Here is a 23,532-nt window from a genome sequence, read left to right as displayed (position 1 = left end):
CAGAGCCCTCTTCTTACTTTAATATAGCACTGGCATGTCGACCTCCTCTTCTGTGCTGGCCTTGAGCATGTGCGCATGCTCAAGGCCTGCGAGTTTACGTTCTCTCTGAGAATCTCGGAGAGAACGTGAACTCGCAGGCCTTGAGCATGTGCGCATACTCAAGGCCAGCACAGAAGAAGAGGCCGACATGCCGGTGCTACATTAAAGTAAGAAGAGGGCTCTGGGGGACTTCAGGTTGCGGCGGGGGGGGGGGGGGTGCCCTGGTTCGCGGGGGGGGGGGGCGCTCGCAAATCAAGGCACGCTCGGTTTCCGAGGCGCCAATTTTGCGAATGTTTTGCTCGTCTTGCAAAACACTCGCAAACCGATGCACTCGTAAACCTAGGTACCACTGTATTGAGTCTATCCCCATATGCCTTATGATGAAGACCACACTCCATTTTAGTCGTCTTCCTCTGGACTGATTCCCATCCTTTTTATATCTTTTTGAAGGTGTGGTCTCCAGAATTGAACACAATATTCTAAATGAGGTCTCATCAGAGCTTTATACAGGGGCATCGATACTTTTCCTATACATCCTTCTAGCTTTCACCATCACCTTTTCAGCCTGTTTGGCCACCTTAAAATCGTCACATACAACCACACCCAAGTTGAGAGAGAGAGAGATACCCTTATATAATGTATTGCCTGGCTCTATGAAGTGCTTTACTGGTTGTCTACCAGTTAGCTGAACTCAAGCTTCCTGATCACCCTACTTCGGGAGCTGAAACTAGCTGTGTCTAGGGCAAACCACCACCTTACTGTGGCTCAAGCCCCAGCCTATGCTGTAACTGTTGTAGTAGTGATTCATTGCACTCATTTGCAGTTGTTATATAGAGTAGAGAATGATACGGGGAAAAATTTGTCCCCGTCACTGCCCAGTCCCCACGACCACTGTCCCTGCCCCGTCCCCATAGCATCCATACAAGCCTCAGTACTGCAATATTTTGCTTATTCCTTCCTTATAAATCAAAGTTCTGGCTGCTGAACTAGAGAAAGATGTTCAGCTGGCAGGGCTTTGTTTATAAATTTTTACCAACACAACTAATATACTACTTTATCCTAAAGCAGGGGTAGGCAACTCCTGTCAGAGAGCCAAAGGCAGGTCAGGTTTTCAGGATATTTACAATGTCCATATACCATCCCCATGTATGTCCCCTTTATGTCTCTGTCCCTATGCCCCCATGCACATAATTTCCCCTCTGTTCCTGTGTCCAGATTTCCCCTCTCTTCCTCTTTCACACCAATGTGTCTCTTCTCTCCAACCCCCATCTAGCTTCTTTCCCTCTTTCTAACCCCCCCCCTCCCTTGCTTCCAACATCTGGCTCCCCTTTCTTTCCTACCTGTGGGTTTAATATCTCTCTCCCTCTTCATCCCCTTGGCCCTGCATCTCTTTCCCTTTCACTCTCTCCTTCCAAGTGTGAGGGAACATGCGCAATCACAGATCGCGCGGTCCAGCAGCCCCCCTCCCTCCACCTTACCTTAGGTGCCAACTTTAATTCTTCTCTCAATAATCCGCGTGTGCACAGCTGCTTGAATTGTTGAATCTCCTCTTCTGACGTAACCGGAAACAGGAAGTTGCACCAGAGGAGAAGATTCAACAACTCAAGCAGCCGCGTGTGGCTTATTGAAAGCGTGTGGCTAGGAGAAGAATAATTAAAGTCAGCACCTAACCTCAGGTGAGGTGGAGGGAGGGAGATGGTAGGACGTGGGATGTGAGGATGCTGGATCGCGCGATCCGCGATTGCTTCACTGTAGAAACAAGACCATTCACCACTCCACGGGGCGGTGAATAGCCTTGTCCCTGAACTTGCAGCGACCATTATTTTTTTCTCTCCCCAGTTTGGCGGGCTACCCGCAGCTAGCCAGGGGTAACAACCACCATGTCATTCTCTAATATAGGGCCCTTTAGGGTGCTATATAAAAATAGTAAAAATTGATTATGTACAAATTTTAGTTTTAAAAAAACAAACAAACCAGGTGGTTAAATCCTTCTCCCTCATCTGGCTTGCCTTTCTTTTTTTTTCTTCTTGGTTTATTTTGTCATCTCGACTGAAAGGTGATATCAAGTATAATGAGCCATAAACAATCACTTTTATACTACTAACATAAAAAGCTAAAACCAATCATATACCATTATTTGAACCAGGCATTATTACACTACTCCTGTATGTTAATACATTAAAAAAAACATTGGGGTTGATAGTCAGTAGCAAGCAATGTGGCAATTGCCTGTTGACTGGCATTGAATATCTGGATTTTTTTTTTTTTTTAAAGGCAGCTACCTAATATTCAGCACTAAGACCCAGATTCTGTATAGGACGCCCGGAAGAGGTGTCCTATACAGATTCAGGCCTACACTAACCCCGAGTCTGTAACCGGCTTCCATGTTAGACACCGGTAACAGAATCGGGTTAGAGGAGATGCGGCCGCTACACTTATCGTGGCAAGGGATAAGTATAGCAGCCGCCTGTCCGATTGCCGACAGGAGGGTGCCCAACCCCTCCTGCCGGAAAGCCGCACCCCGTCCGGAACCCCCACGCTAACGACATCCCCCCATAACCTCCCACCAACTAACCTCTAAATTGTTGGCCAGCCAGCCGGGTCTTGCTGCCGTCCAGCAGGCAGGCCCGCCTCGTTGAATTGGCCCAGGCTCTAGGCGCCTGGGCCAATCAGGCCTTAGGGTTAGTGGGATGGGTGGACCCGCTATGCCTAAGGCCTGATTGGTCCAGGCTTCTAGAGCCTGGGCCAATCAAGCCTTAGACTTAGCGGGGATGGGCCGGGAAGGGGCGGGCCTGCCAGCTGAACGGCAGCAAGACCTGTCTGGCCAGCCAACAATTTAGAGGTTAGTTGGGGGTGGGGAGGTTAGTTGGGGTAAGGCTTTCCGGCAGGAGGGGTTGGGCACCCGTGGCCGCTATACTTATTGCGGCAGGGAGATCCCTTGCTGCGATAAGTATAGCGGTCGCGCCTACTTATAATGTAGGCCAGCGTTTTGCTGGCCTACATTGTAAGCGTCTCTTCCTCTACTAGGGAGCCGCGTAGGTCCGCCTAAGACTTTTAGGCAAGCTTAGGCATCTTGCGGGCCTCCCTAGGCTCCCGGAGGTGCCTTCAATATAGGCGGCCTGCCTGGGGAATGTTTTTTTTTTTTTTAAAACATACATCCCGATTGGCTGATTAGACAGCTGTAGGACACCTACAGCTGCCTAAAATCGGGACACACTTTGCAGAATCAGGGCCTAACTGACCATTGGATAGCGCATAAAAATAAAGACTGCATAAATTGCAGTCCTATCTATGCACTAACCTAGTTGGTTAATTTTTCCCTCCATTCCCCATTTTTTCTAATTTTATCAAATATAAAGAGACTCTCTGTTGTAATTACACCACACCAGCTGTGCACCAGAAAAGTCTTTCAAGCGAAAGAAAAAGCCTCAATAACTGGAGAGGTGAAACCCACACTCTACCACCCATACATCATAGGCAAAAAATACTTTCGCTGATAGAAGACAGTGAGGTGAGAAAAAAATCATGAGATTGGTTACAAACTAGCAAATCAGTGAAACCAAAAAAACTAAATACTGTAACTGAATAGTTGCTATGAACAATGTGATCACAAGACCGAAATCTGTCTATATGATACACCTGACCATAAGATGCACGTATGTGTAGAGGAGGAAAATCCAAGGGGGGGAAGAAAAACAAACAAAAAAGTTTGGTTCAGAATTGTATTGGTTTTTCCTCCTTTACACGTAGGTGCATCTGGTGGTAGGTAGCCCGCAACCCCCCGTCCCCCCCCCCCTTTTTTTTTTAAAATGGACGGTGATCCCGTGCGGTCTCGCCAGGAGCTTTCTGCGCGCCTGCTGGACAGCTGCCTCCTTTCTTGCTGCAGAGCAGGTGCAAAAGGCAGGAGCGTGAGCATTTTGCTTCCTACCTGGACCAGCGCCACTCCATGAAAGGAGCGGCGCAGGACCAGGCAGGATGTGGAAATGCTCACACTCCTGCCGTATGCTCTGCAGCAGCAAGAAAGGAGGCAGCCATCCAGCAGGAGCACGGAAAGCTCCTGGCAAGACCGCACAGGACCACCAGCATTTATAAAAAGGTACTGGGGGCAGGGGGGAGATGTTAACAAAATTGTATTCACTCCATAAGACTCACCCACTTTTCCATCCACTTTGGGGTGGGGGGGGGGGAGTGTGCATCTTATGGAGCACAATACGGTAGTTGATTGAACATTTTTGTAAGAAAAATAGATGTTATATATATTTTAACTTGTAAACCACTTGGACCTTTGTGGTTAAGTGGGCTATAAATGTGGAATTAAATTAAGTTGTCCAGTCAGCACTAAATATCGGGGCATAACTTGACTCTGCTTTAGAATGACCCCCCCCCCCCCAATAGGTGGTTAATAAGTACTGTGTTCAATGGAGATAACTTGTTATCTCCCACTGAATATTTGGGGATAGCTGGCTAAATCTGCAATTTAAAAAAAGTCAGCCACCATTGCCAACTGGTTAAATCATTTTGAACATTAGGGGCGGCTTGTGTTTTAGTGCAAAATCTATACAGCTTGGCAACATTCATGATAATATTCTGTTTTGTGGTTTACTCCATTAACTGTTAAGGACTGTTGAGCAAAGGGGCTCTTAATCATGCCTATGGAGATAACTGGGCAGAACTGATTTCCTTTTAAGAAGGACCAGCACAATAGAACCAAGTCCAGAGTCTGCTGAAGGAACAGCATTATTCCTTGTCATGAGATTTAGGGCTCCTTTTACTAAGGTACGCTAGCGTTTTGAGCGCACGAACAAGATTAGCGCACGCTATAGTGTGTGCTAGCCATAAAATTACCGCCTGTTTAAAAGGAGGCGGTAGCGGCTAGCGTATGCTAAAACTGCTAGCGTGCCTTTGTAAAAGGAGCCCTTAGTGATTGAACTGGGTTCAAATCATACAGATTGGGCCTTATCAAACAGGTACCTAAATGGTTTACAATAAAATATATCTTTAAAACAATGAAAAGTAAAAAGAGATTAATAAAAAAGAGGAATGCATGACAAGACAGACATAAGGGGAACAAAAAGGGAGAGGAACTTGGCAAGGTCAAATACATAGATACTGAAAATAAAAATAAAGGGGGGAAGGGGTAAATACAATATAGTAGGGCTTGCTTTAAAAGTAGTGATTTTTTCCTTTTGTGAAGTCCAGTTAATGTGGAACGGGGGAAAAAAAGGAAGAGCAGTCCTAAGTTAATTGTTTAGCAATCTGGATACCCAGATGACTGCCTAATATTCTGCCAGTTTTGGGATTTTTAAGAAATTGGGGTTTCTGCTGTTCATATGTTATGTTGGTTTTAATGTCAGGGTTTTATGTTTTGACTTTGTATGTTCTCTGTTACCCGCATAGATTTTCGTATATGCAGGATTTAAGAAAACAAAAACAAAACGACGAGAGCATTGCCGATGATTGGTCGGGAGGTGCCACGTGCAAGGTTAGAGCAGGCAGAGTCAGACTGTATTTAGCGAGCCGCTCGAGCCCCCCCCCCCTGGAATGCACACTGGAGGGAAAGCTGTAGCTTCACGGAGAGACGGTAGGAGATGCTGGCTGGGGAGCGATTGGGCGATAAATGCTTGCTCAGGGGGGATAGGAAAGAGTGTAAGAAATATTAGCTAAAGGGGACAGGGATGAAATTCTGACTGGAGGGGGGGGGTGTACACAGGGCCGGATTAATCAATAGGCCCATTAGGCACATGCCTAGGGCCCAAAACTGTGAGGGGGCCCGCTGAAGGAGGACGACTCGCCTTGCCATCAACGGGCCCCCCCTCCCGGCATCAACGGTAACGCAGCCTGATCTGTTACTGGAAGGTCCCACAATGACTGCTTCTGCCGGTCCATCCCCCTCCGACGTTGCTTACTTGCTCCAGAAGAAGTGACATCTGAAGGGGATGGACCGGCAGACGCAGTCATCGCGGGACCTTCCGGTAACAGATCCAACTGCATTGCGGTTGATGCCGGGAGGGGGGCCTGTTGCTGTCAGCTGTTATGCTGCTTTCGGGCAAAGGAGCTCAGAGCTGGCAGCAATGTTTGGAGGGGGGGAGAAAGGAGCATGGAAGGGTGATGGAGGAAGAGAAAGGGGACAGGGTGGTATGGAAGGGTTGTGAGAAGGAAGAGAAAGGGGGTGGGGTGGGGTGGTATGGAAGGGTGGTGGAGGGAGAGAGGGGGCAGATGCTGATGGAATTGTGTGCAGGGAAAGGGAAGGATACTGGATGGAATTGGGTTGGAGGGAAAGAAAGGGGGCTGATGCTGATGGAAGTGGGGGGAGGAAGGGAGAGGAGAGAGTGAAATGCTAGACCATGGGGGTGTGGGAGAGGGAAGGGAAGAAGAAGAGGGGAGAGAGATGCCAGACCAATGGAGGAGGGAATGGAAGAAGATGGATGCCAGACCAATGAGGGTGAAGAGAAAGATGGAAGGGGGAGACATACAGTTTCTGGAAGTGTCACAGGACAGAAGATGAAAGGAAGAGAAGATGTGGAGAGCAGAAACCAAAGAAGACAAAAAGGTAGAAAAAAAATTTCTATTTATTTATTTTTTTGCTTTAGGAGACATGCATCGCTGTTTTTGTGGTGTTGCATTGTATGCAGAGTCCAGCTTCTTGGTGGTTTTATTTAACCTTTGTCTACGTATTTAAATTTTATCCCTCCTTTTACAAAACCGTAGAGCATTTTTTAGTGCTGGCTGTGGCCAAAAACCATACTACAGTTTTGTAATAGGGGGGAAAGGTTAGTTTGCGATTACATATTCCATACTAGGCGAAGGTGTTTTCTGTGTTCTGTTTGTATGAAAGACATAGTTTTTTTGTTAGCGTTGACCAGCCTTGTTTGGCGAAATGCATGAGGCATGGTTCTTGGGAGCACCTTGAATTAGCCTGATTTGAATCTCCTTATTTTCTGCCAGTCTTCTTTTGTTTCATGTTGGATTCTTTGGTGGACTACTTGCCTTGCTGTTTTGTTGCAAGTTAACATACATAGAGTGAAACGTACTAGAGGAGTTACAGATTTGGTTGTTTATACATACATACATACATACATATAGGTTAGAGTTGGTTAATGTAGAATGAGGCAGTTGAGGCATTAAACTTGGTTATTAATATAGATTTATATTTCGGATAGTATTACTGCTTTGCAAATATTTGAACACTTATATATGCATGGAAAAGGTTCAGAGTTAAAGTCCTCGGTAAGTAGGTGGGAAGGGAAGGAAGGGGGATTTGTTCAGAGATGTTTGGGGGTTGCATAGAAGAAAAAAACTGTGCACTGGTATGCTAATCTTTGTTTGTTTTGAATTAAAAAAAAGAAATACAAATGGAAATAAAGTAGTAAATAAGAAAACAGATAAATGGGGCGGGGCATGGGCACCCAGTGTACTTGTGTGCATAGGGGCTCTCGAAGAATTAATCCTGCCCTGTGTGTACAGCTTACTGGGGTGTACAGGGATGAGTGAGAGATGCAGACTTGATGGGGTATGGGAGAGATGCTGGCACACCAAGAAGAACATAGCAGAGAAGAGATTCTAAATGGGGACCGAGTGTAAATAGAGAGACACTGAAGTAATGCTGGGCACAGAGAAGGACAGACATGGAGAAAAATGCTTGATGGGGAGAGAGAATTGAGACGGGAGCATAAAAAGACAGCTAGACATAGGGACATTGCTTGAAAAGGGGCAATTCTTACAGAGGGATGATGGAAGCAGGGGAATGGAGAGGAACAAAGGAGAAAAGCTCAGGATAAAGATGGGAGGGGGAGAGGACAGATGAGGAAAAAATGTAAAATAGATGATCCTGGGAAGACAGTTAAAATAAAAAAAACAAAAAGAAAGAAAAGCAGAAAAGGGAATCTGGGACCTAAGTGAAAGGACTGAGCATCCTTCCTGCCAGGGGATATCTAAGAGGGGGAGTGGTGGCAGGAGGAATAGGACACTCCTACTGCATACATTCGGGGTGGGGGGCTTTGTGGGGTTCTGGCAGGAGGGACTCTGCTTCCCTCCTGCTAGTCATCTTCAGAGAGGAGGGGGGGGGGGGAGAGAACAGGTTCCCTGCTGCGGCCGCTAAACTAATCGCAGCAGGGAGATTCCAGCGCAACCGGTGCCTGTGACATGGACACCGGTTAGAGAATCCTGGTGGTTAGGCAGGCTTAAGCATCTGTCCATGAGGACAGACATGATTCTATATAGGACGCCCATGTGCTATTTTCTAAAGCTGCTTAGGCAGCTTCCGAAACTGGGCATTCTGTACAGAATTCGGCCCGCTATGTCCAGAAGTTTGAAGAGCTTTTAATTTTGGGAAGGACTTTTACATTAAGTGTTCAGTTTTATTGTGTTGAATATTTTGTATTTGAGTTTTGGTCTTTTGTACAAAACACAAAAGGAATTGACCCCAAAATATCCACAAAGAGAAAGATGGCGTCAGGAGCAGGACGCTGAGAGAAGCACTCCCGTCTTGAAAGGGAAAAATTTCTTTATTCTACTTCTAAAACGACAATTTCATGCCTAAAAGAAGAGGGAAACCGAGGGGTACCCCTCCACCTACCCCGGGCTTCTCGACGCCGAGGCAGACTGTGATAACAGCATTCACAGTCCCCTCTTCCATGTCGGGCGTTTCCGCTGCTGTGGAATCGGGAACCCATAGCTTGGACGGCGAGATGTCGCTCTCGTTGAGCCCGCGAGGACCGCATACCCCTCCCAATCCCGGAGAATCTTCGCTGCAGCGGAGCTGGCGGGAGGGCTCCCCCGGAGTGTGGGGTGAGGCTTGCTCTCTCTCCGAAGTTGACCCGGAAGTGGAACATGCAGCAGACACGCTGACCCCGACGTTGGAGAGGCAGCGTTCTGGGGGAGAGGAGCCGTTGGTGACCGGCGGTGGGGAGATTGCAGGAGCCCAGACTTCCATCTCTGGAGCAGGAGCCGTGCTTGGGTCGGCTGGAGTCCCCCTCCTTGGACCGTTGGTAAAACCACAGGCTGTTACTCTGGACTCCATTTGGACTGCAATTGAGAATCTTCACCTGGTATGTTCTAACTTTGTTACTATGACCCAGAATTCTACCTCCAGGATAAGCTCCTTAGAGACTATTACTCAGCAACACCAAGTGGAATTAAAAAACTTAGATAAAGCAACAACAGAGACTAAGAATCTAATTACTAAACAAACAACAGAAAAAATGATGATTTTGAGGAAGATTGAAAACCTGGAAAATCAGCAGAAAAATTTAAATTTGAGGATTCTTAATTTTCCGGTTGCCAAGTTTATGTCTCCTAAAGAACTCTTTAAGAACTTTATGTTGAATGTCTTAAATGTACCTGAAGTAAGTCTTCCCCCGATACAAAGAATTTACTATATAAAACAAGTGCAGAAAGAAAAAGCTACAGCAGATGAAAATGCTCAATTAGATGTTTCTGATATTCTGCAATCTTCTGACATTGAAATTCAGGGAAGAGCAACTTTATTGGTCTCGTTGGTATTTCTTCAAGATAAAGAGATGTTGCTGAAATTATATTTCAATTTAAAGCAGATTTCCTATTTGGGGGAAAGGGTATATATATTTCCTGATGTTTCAAGGTGGACGCAGTCCAGAAGGAAAGAATTTCTGTTACATAGATCAAAGGTGATTGCTTTGGGGGCAAGTTTTCAGTTGCGATTTCCTTGTAAATGTTTTATTTCCTATCAAGGAAGTAAATATATATTTTTCGAACCTTCCCAATTAGGTTTTTTCCTTGAAGGTAAAGGTATCTCTACACAGTCCGAATGATACAGGTTAATAATGCGGTTAAGTTTATTTTGGATAGGTAAGATCTGACTGCTCTATTTCTTAAAGTTTTTAGTTTCCTTTGTATATTCCCCTTTCCCGAGGGGTTTTACTTTCATCTTGTCTCTTCTCCTTAAGTTGTGGACTGTATTATATGATTTATATGGATGTTTAAATTTCAATTCTTGGTATGTAATATGACTAAGAGAATAATATATTTCTGTATTTCTTTAAACATCTTGTATAGGATGCATTAAAATGATAAATAAATAAAAAAATAAAAAAAAAAAAAAAAATCCACAAAGAAGAAAATTCAGAGAAAACCAAAAAAACTCTATGGAGTGACGATGTTCCCAAATGGACTTTATTTGAAAGTATCAAAGTTCCAAAGGTACACTAAAATCATCCACATAAAATAATTCCATCCACATAAAAGTAAATCATCCACATAAAATAATTCCATCCACATAAAAGTAAATCATCCACATAAGAGCCTTAAAGGACCTAGTCCGCTAGGGATACAGGACCCAACATGGTCCGCGTTTCGACAAACAGTCTTCTTCAGGGGTCCCTGGGGGTCCTATAAAGGTGAGTACGTGGGAAACAATTGTGTGGCGAGCCGGAAGTGAGACACTGCTTGCATTTGCCATGGACAGATGCTTAAGCCTGCCCTAACCACCATGATTCTCTAACCGGTGTCCAAGGTGCAGTAGTTAAAGAGTTACAGCCCCAGCACCCTGAAGTTGTGGGTTTGTCACTTGCTGGCCCTTACAACTCTGGGCAAGTCACTTTAGAGCAAATTCTACAAGAAGCGCCCAAAAGTTAGGTGCCTATATAGGCACTAGTCAGCGCAATTCAAGTAAAATTGGGTGCTGTTTAGTGAATCACGTTGGGCGGCACCTATCTGTGCACCTATTTTGGAAGCGCCCATTAAATAGGCCGCTCTAGGCACACTTAAAAGTTAGGCGCCTAGCTGATCGCTTAAGAGCAGTGATTCTATAAGAAGGCGCCTAAGACATAGCCACACCCATGCCTAACATGCACAACGCCTATTTTTTTAAAGGCCACCTAAATTTTTAGAGGTGCCTTGTTACAGAATCGCACTTTCTTGATAGGCGCCTCTGTTTCAATCAGTGCTGATTAAAAAGCCTAATTGGGCTTGTTATTCAATTTAGATAGGCGCCTCCGAAATAGGTGCCTAACTTTAGGCGCTGGTTACAGAATTTGGGCCTTCTTCCCCCCCCCCCCCCCCCATTGCACCCAGGTACACTAGAAAGAGTTTGAGCCTGCTGGGACAGATAGGGAAATATGATAAAGTACTTGAATGTAAAACTACTTAGTATATAAGTGGTATATAAATAAAAATCTAACTTTAAAAAAAAATAAAAAAGTGATACTGTCCCATTGGGTAGTCTGGGGCTCAGGCCCACCCAAATATATATAGATTTTTTTATCTCTTTTGGTGTGGCTGGCAGGAATTTCCAAGCCCTACTAGCCAAAAGGCATTCTCCCAGCCTAAAGAGCTTGCATGTTGGGCAGCCATCGACACTTGTCCTATGGCTACCACTGCTGCCAGCCATAGGCCACCCCTCCCTCCACACGCTTAGCTTTCATGCTTGTGTAAAACTTAGCATATGTGTGTGTGGAAGCTGACAGCAGTGGCTCCAGGATAGTGCCACCCAACATATATCGGCAGGGAGGAAGTCTTTGGCTGGCAGGACTTGAGGATCCATGTTAGCGCAGGCATGCAATCTGGACAGCGGCTCTACAAGCACGCGTTTCAGCCAACATGGCCTGCATCAGGAGCCTGAATTGTTTCTTCCTCAGCTTGGCATAAGTCCAGCGAGGTTTAGCTTATGGGGCTGTTCCTGAGGCAGGCCATATTGGCCAAAACACGTGCATGTCAAGCCACCACACAGATTCACATGATTGAAGAATAAAGTTGGCACGCCAACATTACTAAATTTCTCCACTGTGGTTAGTTCGCTTTTGCTTGGATTGTGGAGTTTTCTCCGGGTTTTTCTGAATGTTATTGGCAGGTACATAGTGATTCATAGAGGTAAACCTGTCTGTAGTAGACTGCCCTTCCTCAATGTGTCCCAACAGTAGGGTTGCCAGATTTCACAATTGTAAAATCTGGACACTCTAGACCTGCCCCCCCCCCCCATCTCCGCCCCACCCCGCTGTCTGCTTTGGTCGGGCAGGAGGCAATCTGCGGATGCACGGTTGCTGTGCATACGACATTGCATGGCACCCATGCATGCATGGATTGCCTCCTGCCCGACACGATCGAGAGGAGGCAAAGTGCTGGGTTTTGAAAAGTCGTCCGGACCCCCAGACATGTCCGGGGAATTCTGGTCGTCTCATAATCCCAACAGTATATAGGCCACATTGAGAAGGGTTCCCAGGGATGTGTTTCGGTTGTGTGGGGGAGGAGAGGTTGTGATGTTTCCTCCCAGTGCTGATGGTTTTGGAAAAAAAAGTTACCCCTTTCATTCACAGAGACCAAGCGTGGATCATAATCACATACCATTCTAAAAATACTTTGATGCAGTGATGTGTCTATTTGATATCTATCCATGCCATTCGGGAAACCAGGAAATTGAGCTACCTTCAGAATAAAAAAAAAAACAAAACAAAACTACATTTTAGTTTCTACATTACTTGCAAAACTGTTTAGCAATACTTCAGTGGACTGAAAAGTTGGCGCTTATGAAGTTGTTCATATTAACAGCATTACATTTTCTCCACTGTGCAAATTCATGCTGCGCCCAAGAGTCCAGAAAATTCTCAGTAGAGTTAAATCAAGGGCCCTTTGATTCAGCTGAAACCATTAGAGCATTCTGCACTCTTAAACATCAGCGCTATTCCGGTGCTAATTGCCTCTAGTGCTGGCATTAGGTTTTGAGCATCAGCACACAAGAAAGGGGCACAGAAAAATAACGTGGGTGATGCAGCATATTCCCTTATGTAAGACAATTAACAAAGGAGGAGAAACTTGTTCAATCCAGGGGGGGGGGGGAGAGATTTGCCAATTCAATTTAAAATAGATATGTCCTAAAATAGATATGTCCATATTTTATCATGCATTTTTAGTGACTTTGCAATACAAAAAGTCTGGCTAGTCTTACATTTGAAAGCATCCAGCCTAATTCATGGTTATTAACTCCAAGCATATAGGGGACAGGGTTGAATTCTTTATTTGCCAGTAGCTCATTAGGGTGCTTTGGAAGAACGACTTCATCCATAACAAAAAGCATCGGAAAAACATTCTGGAAGAAGAAGAAGAAACAGCAGCAGTTATGGACAATTCCTTCTCTAGCACAAGGCATTAGCAAGAGTCTAAATAAATGGGCAGGCACAAAACGTCACCCCCCACCCCCATCCCCCCACATCACTTTCTGATACCCCCTATGGTACAGTCTCCCAGCCCACTCTCTTCAGCTTTATCAGGAGTCTTTCTGGTGGCTAGCAGCTGGGGCAGGATTGATCTGCAGATGCTCTGCTCATGAGTGTCCAGGTTTAAAAATGGTACTGTTGAGCCCCTTGTGGTGTTCAGGTGAAGAATTGCAATATTTCTGTAGGCAAACAAGACAGCATTTTGTGTCAGAAGATCTTAGAGAATATCCATTGCTGGAAACATACCAACTGCTATAGCTTAGGGAAAAATATTCTGAAGCAAGGTTTGCAAAATTAATTTGATTGTGTACTTGCAAATAAATTTGCATATACCCAAAGTAAATATGCCCAAAAGTAAAATTTTTATTTTAACTTTACATGCTTTCATTTGGAAAATCTGGTAGCGAGAGTCAGGGCATTTTAAATAATTTGTACTTTCAGAGCCACTAGAAAGATAAGCAGCAACACTGTCGAGCATATTTATTCACCTTCTGTACATTTAATTAACCAAGGGTAGAGTTAAATGGTCATTTGTCTCAATGGAGGAGAGCAAACAGTGGAGTGCCTCAGGGATCTGTACTGGGACTGGTGCTATTTAACTTATTTATAAATGATCTGGAACTTGGAACGATGAGCAAGGTGATTAAACTATTCAAAGTTCTTAAGCAGGATGCGGATTGTGAAAAATTTGCAAGCAGACTTTAGGAAATTGGAAGACTGGGCATCCAAGTGGCAGATGAAGTTTAATGTGGACAAATGGGAAAAAAATAAATAAATAAGTGATGCACATTGGGAAGAATAACCCAAGTCAGTTACAGTATGCTAGGGTCCACCTTGGGGGAAGCGCCCACGAAAAGGATCTGGGTGTCATTTTAGATAATACGATGAAACTTTCTGATCAATGTGCAGCAGCAGCCAAAAAATGCAAACATGATGCTAGGAATTATTAAAAAAGGGATTGTTAAGAAAGAATGTTATGTCTCTGAACTCACCTGGAGTATTGCGTTCAGTTCTGGTCTCATTGAAGATATAGCAGCACTAGAAGAGGTTCAAAGAAGAGCAACCAAGATAAAGGGGATGCAACTCCTCTCATATGAGAAAAGACTAAAAAGATTAGGGCTCATCAGCTTGGAAAAAAAAAAAAAAAAGACGGCTGAGGGAAATATGATTGAAGTCTACAAAATCCTTGAGTGGAGTAGAATAGGTACAAGTAGATCGATTTTTCACTCCATCAAAAAAATTACAAAGACTAGGGGACACCAAGTTACAGGGAAAATACCAATAGGAAGAATATTTTTGCACTCAGACAATAGTTAAGCCAGAGGTTGTGGTAGGAGTGGATAGCATACTGGTTTTAAGAAAGGTTTGGACAATTTCCTGGAGGAAAAGTCCATAGTCTTGTTATTGAGAAAGACATGAGGAAAGCCACTGTTTGCCCTGGATTGGTAGCATGGAATATTGCTATTCTTTCGGTTTAGGTCAGACACTGGTGACCTGGATTGGCCACCAGGTTTGGACCATTGGTCTGACCCAGTAAGACTATTCTTATGTTCTTAGCTGGTTTAATTTATTCCAGACTTTGCTGGCCTAAATTAGACCACTTTGAGGGGAAGTCAAAGGGCTCCAAGAACATTAGCGTGTACTAACTGCTAAAGACACCCATTCAATTCCTATGGACTTCGGTTCATTTACAGCAGCAGCATCGCTTCTGCAGCTTTGTACGAGACCCCCTTAGCTTGCTAACAAATTTCAGAGTGGTTTGCAACATAGTAAAATAAAAGTAAAAACATGAGAAAACAAAAAACCAAGACATTGGAGCCTAAGCACACTATAAGCTCATCTTTAGCATGTTTATGAAGAGAGATTGCATCCTTACCTGATATCGTTTCCAGTAGATAGACGAGTCATTCTAGACAAGCGGGGATCTCTCCCAGTGGCTGCAAGCCATCCGCAGAAGCAATCTACTTCTGATTTTTTTTCTCCAGCTCATACTTCACAGGGAGCTCTGCTGCCACCTTCAGTTAGTACCCAAGCATAAAAAGCTCCATTGACAGTAGATGAAGTAGGGACACCCATGGGGAATTGTCCCAAGAATCAAGTCTAAGAGAAATGTGCCTTTCAAAAGTCTTGCACAGAGCCATAGTGAGCACGGACAGGACCATGTTAAGGTCCCATGAATGGAAAGGTGACTTGATCAGTGATCTAATATGAAGAGCACCCTTCAGAAATCTGTCGATATCTGGATGGGACGCAAGAGTAGGTGTACAGTCCTGAACTCTGAAACAAGAAAGCCCAGTGATCTGGACCCAAAGGGAAGCTACAGCGAGGCCCTTGTCCATACCCTCTTGGAGAAAGGCAAGTACCACTGACACTGGAGCTGGTCACTGGCGGTCCAGAGGAGAGCGACGAAAATGATAGGAGGCTTGCGCCAGAAGACGTATGAGGAGAGACTGGAAGCCCTGAATATGTATACCCTAGAGGAAAGGAGAGACAGGGAGATATGATTCAGATGTTCAAATACTTGAAGGGTATTAACGTAGAACAAAATCTTTTTCAGAGAAAGGAAAATGGTAAAACCAGAGGACATAATTTGAGGTTGCGGGGTGGTAGATTCAAATGCAATGTTAGGAAATTATACTTTACGGAGAGGGTAGTGGATGCCTGGAATGCACTCCCGAGAGAGGTGGTGGAGAGTAAAACTGTGACTGAGTTCAAAGAAGCGTGGGATGAACACAAAGGATCTAGAATCAGAAAATAAGATTAAATATTGAACTAAGGCCAGTACTGGGCAGATTTGTATGGTCTGTGTCTGTATATGGCCGTTTGGTGGAGGATGGGCTGGGGAGGGCTTCAATGGCTGGGAGGGTGTAGATGGGCTGGAGTAAGTCTTAACAGAGATTTTGGCAGTTGGAACCCAAGCACAGTACTGAGTAAAGCTAAGAAGAAAAAATTTAAAAATTTAAATTGAATCAGGTTGGCAGACTGGATGGACCATTCGGGTCTTTATCTGCCATCATCTACTATGTTACTATGTTACAAAGTTAGAAGTCTTCCAAGTCTTAGCATAAGCAGAGACTGATGTCAACATCCCAAGACTTGTCGCAATGACCACATCAGCATAGCATTTTTCTTCTATCACTGCACACTCAATAGCCATACAGTTAAGAAAAAAAGCAATTCAGATCCTAAGCAGACTGGACCCTGTGACCAGAGGTTGCATACTTTGGAAAGACGCATCAGATCTGCATACTATGTTACTATATATGTTACTATGGCCTATGAGGCCAATCTGGAGCCACCAGTCCAGAATGACACTACCCCGATATACTGCAATCCCCCGAATGACTGCCTATCAAACATACAACAGAATTCCAAGATCACTGCCGGATTAGAACTTCTAGACCCTCACTTCTGGGCTCAAGTCTGACTGAAGAATCAGTCTTTTTACTTGTTCTATGCTGTTGCCATGAGGTCGAAGTGAGGATGACCTGAGCACCGAACAATTGATTGAACCACCTTCAAGGACAGCGTCCACTTGCCTGGACCTAGGAACTATTGAGGAAGTCTGCTTGAACATCGACAACCCACTAGTTGCATGGCTGAGCGCACCTGGAGATAGTCTGCCCAGAGGAAGAGCAGATGAGTTTCCAGAGCCATAGATGCACTCCCTAGTACCTCCTTGGTGATTGACATATGTCATCTGTCACATTGTCAAGAGAAGACTGACCGCTTGGCCCTCCAGTCTCTTCTGTAGTTGCACCAGAACAAATCAAGTGGTATGCAATCTGTTGATTGACTGTTTCTGTGTGAAGTGGGCACTGATTACAATGGGCTCCCCAGCCTCAGAGACTGGCATTGGGAGAGACTACCACCCAGGAAGCGATCTGCAGAGGCATACCCATGGAAAGGATCCAAGGCTGTAGCCACCAACTCATGCTGGCTCAAGACTCCAAGTTATGCACTTCTGTAGTGTGTCTGCAGGGACCAGTAGGAGAGCAGTGTATGCTGCAGGTGGCACATGTGAGCTCTTGCACAAGGCACAACATTGAATGCAACTTCCATGGATCCCAAGACCTGGAAATAGTCCCATGCCGACAGAGCTGCCTTGTCCAGGAGACAGGAAATATGAGAGCATAACCTCTGTCTGCATGCTTTAGGTAGATAAATATGGCCAACTGCCATATTGAACACCACACCCAGATACTCCAGGGACTACATCAGTGTCAAATGGCTCTAATTCACAAGCCATCCCAGGTCTTCCAGGACTCAGAGCACCTGATCTACCATTCTGACCCTCGGAGAATGGGGGAGCCCCAATCAGCCAGTTGTCCAAGTAGGGATGGACTTGTAAACACATCTTGTGCAGGTAGTCTGCTACTACCACCATCACCTTGGCAAAGTGGCAAGGAGTCATTGCCAGGCCAAAAAGAAGATCTGAAAATGATTTTCCAGCACATGAAATCTGAGAAATTTGCTGTGGTCTGTGAAGATGGGAATATGCAAGTAGGCCTTTGTTAGATTCAGAGAGGCTAGAACTTCCTGGAGGGGAACCACCACTATGGCCGACTAAATTGTCTCCATGCAGAAGCACAGCACTCCAAGTGCTGCATTAACATTCGTAAGGTCCAGAATGGGACTCCAATAGTTTGAGCCTTTCATTGGCATGATGGAGCCCAAGTCTTTGGGTAGGATCAGCTTTATGGTCTGAATGTCCAACAATCACTGGACTTGGCTAGCACTTTGACAGTCTTTTTCAGGCATCCTACTGGAAAGCCTACAAGCCAATCTGTCAGAGGTCAGACATATGGCAACTTGTAGTCTTTCAGAATATTGCAATTCTCACCTTTTTCTTGTTTGTTCAAGTTTCTAAACATCTTTGAATGCATTAGCCACCTTAAAAGATACCTTGTAATTTTAAGTTTGTATTTTAGTCAATGTATGTTTTGTGATTACTGTACACCGCTTAGAAGCCTGATTAGGCAGTATAAGAAATTTTAAATAAACTTGAAACTCACCGGTCAGACAAAATTCAGACCCAGGCCTTAAGGAACACCAAGAATCTGCTCCCTATATAGAGCAGTGCAGCCCCCACCAGTTACTGTGATTTCTTGGCTGAGGGAGCCACTCGAGAAGTGGAGGACTGGTTACATCTGGGTCCCAAGAATCTCTGCCTGTAGCCTGGGGCAGCTCTCTGCAACGTGGAGCTGGAATACTGTTGAGATCACCTGGAGCCACAAAAATTAGACTGCCCTGAGCCCTAGATATTTTGGGTCCGCTATCTGACAAGGTCTTTGGATGAATTCATAAGATCATCCATGCCCTTGACAAACTGTCCCTGTAAGGGAAGTTTCGCAAGAGAAGCTGTAGAGGTGAAATCGCCAGCCCACTATGATCCAGAGCATTCTGTGAGCAGAGCTTGATAAGCTGATACTGTATCCAGGACCCGTAGAATATCATACAGGGTGTCGGCAACAATCCATACTAGATACAAAGGTGGAGGTGGCGACTCACCACCTCAGACTCCAAAGTACAGTCTGACAGTACAGTATAATCTCATTATAACAGATTCGTTTATAACGGAACCTCGCCTATAGCGGATGAGGTCCGCTGGTCCCAGCCGAGCGCCATTATAAAAATATAGAAAACCATCGGATTTAGCGGACTCGCATATAACGGACTTTCAGTTATACCAGACAACTTTTTGATCCCCAGAGCCGCTTTTAGCTGTAGTTTTATTCGGCTATAACAGACATGCAGGCTCCGCCTACAAGACACGTGGCATGCCGGTGATATAGTATCAAAATGCAGCCCAGAAAAAAAAAAAAAAAAAAGACAGTATTTTTCTTTCCATTACAGTGTTCTGGTTTTGCAATCATTTTGTGCCATACCAACGTTTTGCTGAGTTTTATTCTTGATGTTGCTGATATGGTTGTGCAGTGACTGTTCATCGATTTATGTTGTTTCAAGTTGCCCTAAATAAAGTTTTTTAAAAATGCAGCTCTGGATAGAACTGACTCTGGATATAACAGACCATTTTTCCAGGTTCCTTGAAGTCTGTTATGAGATTATACTGTATAAGCATGTGGGACATGGACACCGCCAAGGCAGCTTTGACTCCCAGAGCAACTGCCTCGAAAAGCCTTTTGAGAATGACATTGATCAGCGATCCTGCATGTCCCTGAGCACCATGCCACCTTCGCTCAGAAGGGAGGTGCACTTTGCAACTTGAGCCACCAGGAACTCGCTCTAGGCCGACTAAAAGCTGCTGTCACTCCTGTGCCATAGGATACAAATGGGACATGGCTCTTGCCCCTTTGAGACCCCCCCTAAGGAACATCCCACTGCTCTGAAATGATGATTCCAATATAGGGATACCAGGGAAAGACTGCAAACTGAGCTCTCACTCTACACATGAAAGAGGTAGAAGTAGCTGGCTGAGTACCTAAATGCAACTCAAGCAGGGACTCGGATAAGATCCAGTAAGGCCGCAGACTAAGTACAGAACCAAAAGGACCATCCCCCAGTTGCGAGGCTAGAGTAGGATCCCGAAAGTCAGCATATGTTCTCAGGTTCCCAGGCACAAGAACATTCAATCCTCCAAGTATTTGGGGAGGGGGCAGCATTCAGACTCCCTTCTCCTGGTCCAATTTCAATTGCTTTATGCCTTTTTGTTTTGGAGCTTAAAAGGTCAATTGGGATATCCAATTCTCCAACTAAATCAGGAGCTATCAGTTGAGCAGAGGGTACTACAGTAACCAGTGGCGTACCTAGGGGGGGGTCGGGGGGGGGCGGGCCGCCCCGGGTACCAGCCCTGAGGGGGTGTTCCCGGCCTTGCCGCTCAGTCCCCCCCCACGCCCGAAGGACCGCTCGCCCCACTGACCTTGCAGCACACCTATGAAGCAGCCCGCAGCAGGATCGCGCCGTCAGCAATCCCTCAGCTGCTTGGGCGCTGCTTCCTGCGCCGCGGTCCCGTCCCTCCTCTGACGTCAGAGGAGGGGGCGGGACCGCGGCGCAGGAAGCAGCGCCCAAGCAGCTGAGGGATTGCTGACGGCGCGATCCTGCTGCGGGCTGCTTCATAGGTGTGCTGGAAGGTCAGTGGGGCGAGCGGTCCTTCGGGCGTGGGGGGGGCAGTAGCTTAAGGTAGCCCGGCGCAGGAAGCAGCTCCTAAGCAGCGCAAAGATAGCTGACGTCGCGATCCTGCTGCGGCTGCTTCATAGGTAGTGCGGGGAGGCCAGGGGGGCGAATGGTCCTTCGGGGTGGGTCGGGGCATCAGGCCTTCAGGGTGGGGCGGGCGGGCGGGCAGGCAGACTTTCAAGGGGGAGGGGGGTGACAGGCAGGCAGGCAGGCCTTCAAGGGGGGGTGCAGGTCTTCGGGGGGGGGGTGCAGACCTTCAAGGGGGTGCAGGCCTTCAAGGGGGGACAGGCAGACCTTTAAGGGGGGACAGGCCTACAAGGGGGTGGGACAGGCAGACCTTAAGGGGGGATAGGCCTTCAAGGGGGGACAAGCAGGCAGGCCTTCAAGGGGGGGTCAGGCCTTCAAGGGGGGGGGACAGGCCTTCGGGGGTGCAGGCCTTCGGGGTGGGTGCAGGCCTTCGGGGTGGGTGCAGGCCTTCGGGGTGGGTGCAGGCATTCGGGATGGGTGCAGGCCTTCAGGGGGGGACAGACCTTCGGGTGGGGGGTACAATCCTTCGGGGAGGGTGCAGGCCTTCAGGGGTGGGGTTTAGGCGTTCAGAGGGGGACAGACCTTCGGGTGGGAGGTAAAGTCCTTCGGGGGGTGCAGGTCTTCTGGGGTGGGGTGTAGCCCTTCTGAGGGGGGGACAGACCTTCGGGGGAGGGGGGTCCTGGTGTAAAAGTACACAGAGGGAGAGAGGGAAGGGGGGGTTCAAAGATACGTGCATATGCCAGACTTTGGGGTTAGAAATAATGGGTCTAAAAACAGAGGAGTGGGAGAGAGATGGTGCATAATGGGATTTAGGGAGGGAAGGAACAGAAAGGGAGAGAACTTGGAAACAGGGGATGGTGTGGAGGGGGGATAGAGATACTGGATAGGAGGATAGTTGGGAACAGAAAGGGAGAGATGGTGGATCCTGGGGTGGTGGGGAGTTGAGAAAAGGTGAATCTGTGGATGGAGACAAAAAAAAGGAAAGATGCCAGATCTCCGGGAGAGGGAAGGGAAACGGAAGGGGAGAACAGAGATGGCAGACGGATGGTTAGCACGGAGAAAGGAGACCCTGGCAAGCAAGACAACAAGAGCCTGGGACCAACAAGATTTGAATATTGATCAGAGAACAAAAGGTAGAAAAAATAATTTTATTTTCTGTTTTGTGATTACAATATGTTAGATTTGAAAAGTGTACATGAGACAGCTTGAAATGGGAACTTTTCTATTTTTGTGAATGGCAAGGCTGAGTTCAGTTAAAATATATGCTTTATAAGAAAATATAATAATGTGTTTTATAAAGTTTATAAGCATTGCTGGCATACTCGGTGAGGTGTTCCTAGTGTTGGTGGTGGTGGTAGCATGTCAGTGTGTTGAGAGGAAGAGGTAGTCTGGGAAATTCTGCTGAGCAAACTCTGGGCCCATTTCCACCCCCAGTTAGTCCACTCCACTCAACTGGTTCACACACTGAGTGGGTCTTTGGGTGTTATTTCTGGGTAGTTGTTTTAGAATCTCTTCCAGTGGTTTGTCAGTATCTCCTTCTGGTCCAAGGAAGGAAACTTTGTCAACCTTAGCATTGACCTTCAGAATATGTTTGTAACAGCGCTGCTTGTGTGGCATTAGGCTATGTAGTGATCGAAAGAAAAAAACAGACCTTTGCACATTTTTGCACTATATGGTGGGTGTATGAGGAGATTCACATTTCCTGCACAGCTAAGTCCATGTGAAGTTACCTTGTGCTGTATTTGACATCTAGCAAGGTCTCTGTTTGAAAGGAAAGATCTAAACTTAAAAATGAAGTGGCCAGAAGTTATGGTAAAAGCAGATAGTGTAGCTGGTTTTAAGAAAGATTTGGACAAATTCCTGGAGGAAAAGTCCATAATCTGTTATTAAGACATGGGGGAAGTGTCTGCTTGCCCTGGATCGGTAGCATGGAATGTTGCTACTCTTTGGGTTTTGACCAGGTATTAGTGTCCTGGATTGGCTACCATGAGAATGGGCTACTGGGCATGATGGACCATTGGTCTGACCCAGTTAGGCTATTCTTATGTTATGTTCTCATCTGTAGGGGCCTTTGTTTTCACTTCTTATTTTAATGTATTTTTTCCTGGGAACTTATCAGTGTTTTTTTATAAATGGGAACAAAAATGGAAGAGAATTAATGTGTGTGGAAATGGGGGGGTAACTAATTTCTTCAGCTAAATAATTCAATCCACTTCAAACAGACATAGGAGAACTCACGCACCATTCACACACCCTCCAACCAAAAACGTCAAAAGAAAAAAAACTGTTCGACAACCTCCTAGCCATTCGAGCTGCAACACTTGACCCCCAACTCTACAACCTATTGACCTCGACCACAAACTACAAAACCTTAAAAAAAAGAAATAAAAACCCTTCTATTCAAAAAACACATAAAACCAAACTAACATAATCAGAACTGTCCCAAGCATCACCTGCAACTACTCCATATGTACTTCTGATGTCATGACAATTCCGACATAATTTATGTTATGTTATGTTTGGAATAATGGTTACATAAATGAGGTTCAATAAAAGAAAATTTTCACTGCCTGTTTCTATTCTGACCATTTATTCCATTTCATGGTTATTGCAAAAAAAAAAAAAAAAAAATTTTTCCATGAGGGGGGGGGGGGGGGTGTCAAAAAATGATGGGCCCCGGGTGCCACATACCCTAGGTACGCCACTGACAGTAACCCATACAGAAGACAATCTGTCTATCATTTGCTGGAGACAGAGAAATGCCGAGTATCTGAGGCTGCACAGTGCCTTTGAGGTAAAGCATGCATGGACTTTTCATCCACTGGTCAACAGACAACTCACAGGTTCTGGAATGGTCTGGTAAGCACAACGTAAAATGAATTTATATTATGAAGGGGGAAAATGCAATACACTTGTCTGCCTAAAGCACACCAAAGAATTAATCCTATCCTATAGATTACTAGTTTTTAATGAACAAAAACTGTACCTACCTGGTTGATAATGTTAAGCATCCCTTCTTCAGTTTTCATCCTTAAGCACTCAACGAGTGCAGCAGAACTCGCCTTGCAGCAAGAGACATTAGCTATTTTCTGCAGAAAACAAGTACACAGACTGTCACGCTCCAATAAATTATCTGTAAGACAACGCG

The 23,532-nt window shown here is 45.6% G+C and overlaps 1 protein-coding gene across 1 annotated transcript in view; it reads right to left on the bottom strand.

The window, feature by feature from the left end:
- Positions 1-23,532, bottom strand: part of LOC117359413 (fatty acyl-CoA hydrolase precursor, medium chain-like) — a 111,132-nt gene that overhangs the window by 18,193 nt on the left and 69,407 nt on the right. The window contains exons 7-9 of the mRNA XM_033942146.1: positions 23,375-23,473; positions 12,956-13,096; positions 12,355-12,435 (exon numbers count right to left, since the gene is read on the bottom strand). Of these exons, the coding sequence (XP_033798037.1) occupies positions 12,355-12,435; positions 12,956-13,096; positions 23,375-23,473 (321 nt within the window). The remainder of the gene's footprint in view (positions 1-12,354; positions 12,436-12,955; positions 13,097-23,374; positions 23,474-23,532) is intronic.

Source organism: Geotrypetes seraphini, chromosome 4, assembly GCF_902459505.1.
Source record: "Geotrypetes seraphini chromosome 4, aGeoSer1.1, whole genome shotgun sequence".
NCBI lineage: Eukaryota > Metazoa > Chordata > Amphibia > Gymnophiona > Dermophiidae > Geotrypetes > Geotrypetes seraphini.
This window is presented reverse-complemented; position numbering and strand designations above follow the sequence as displayed.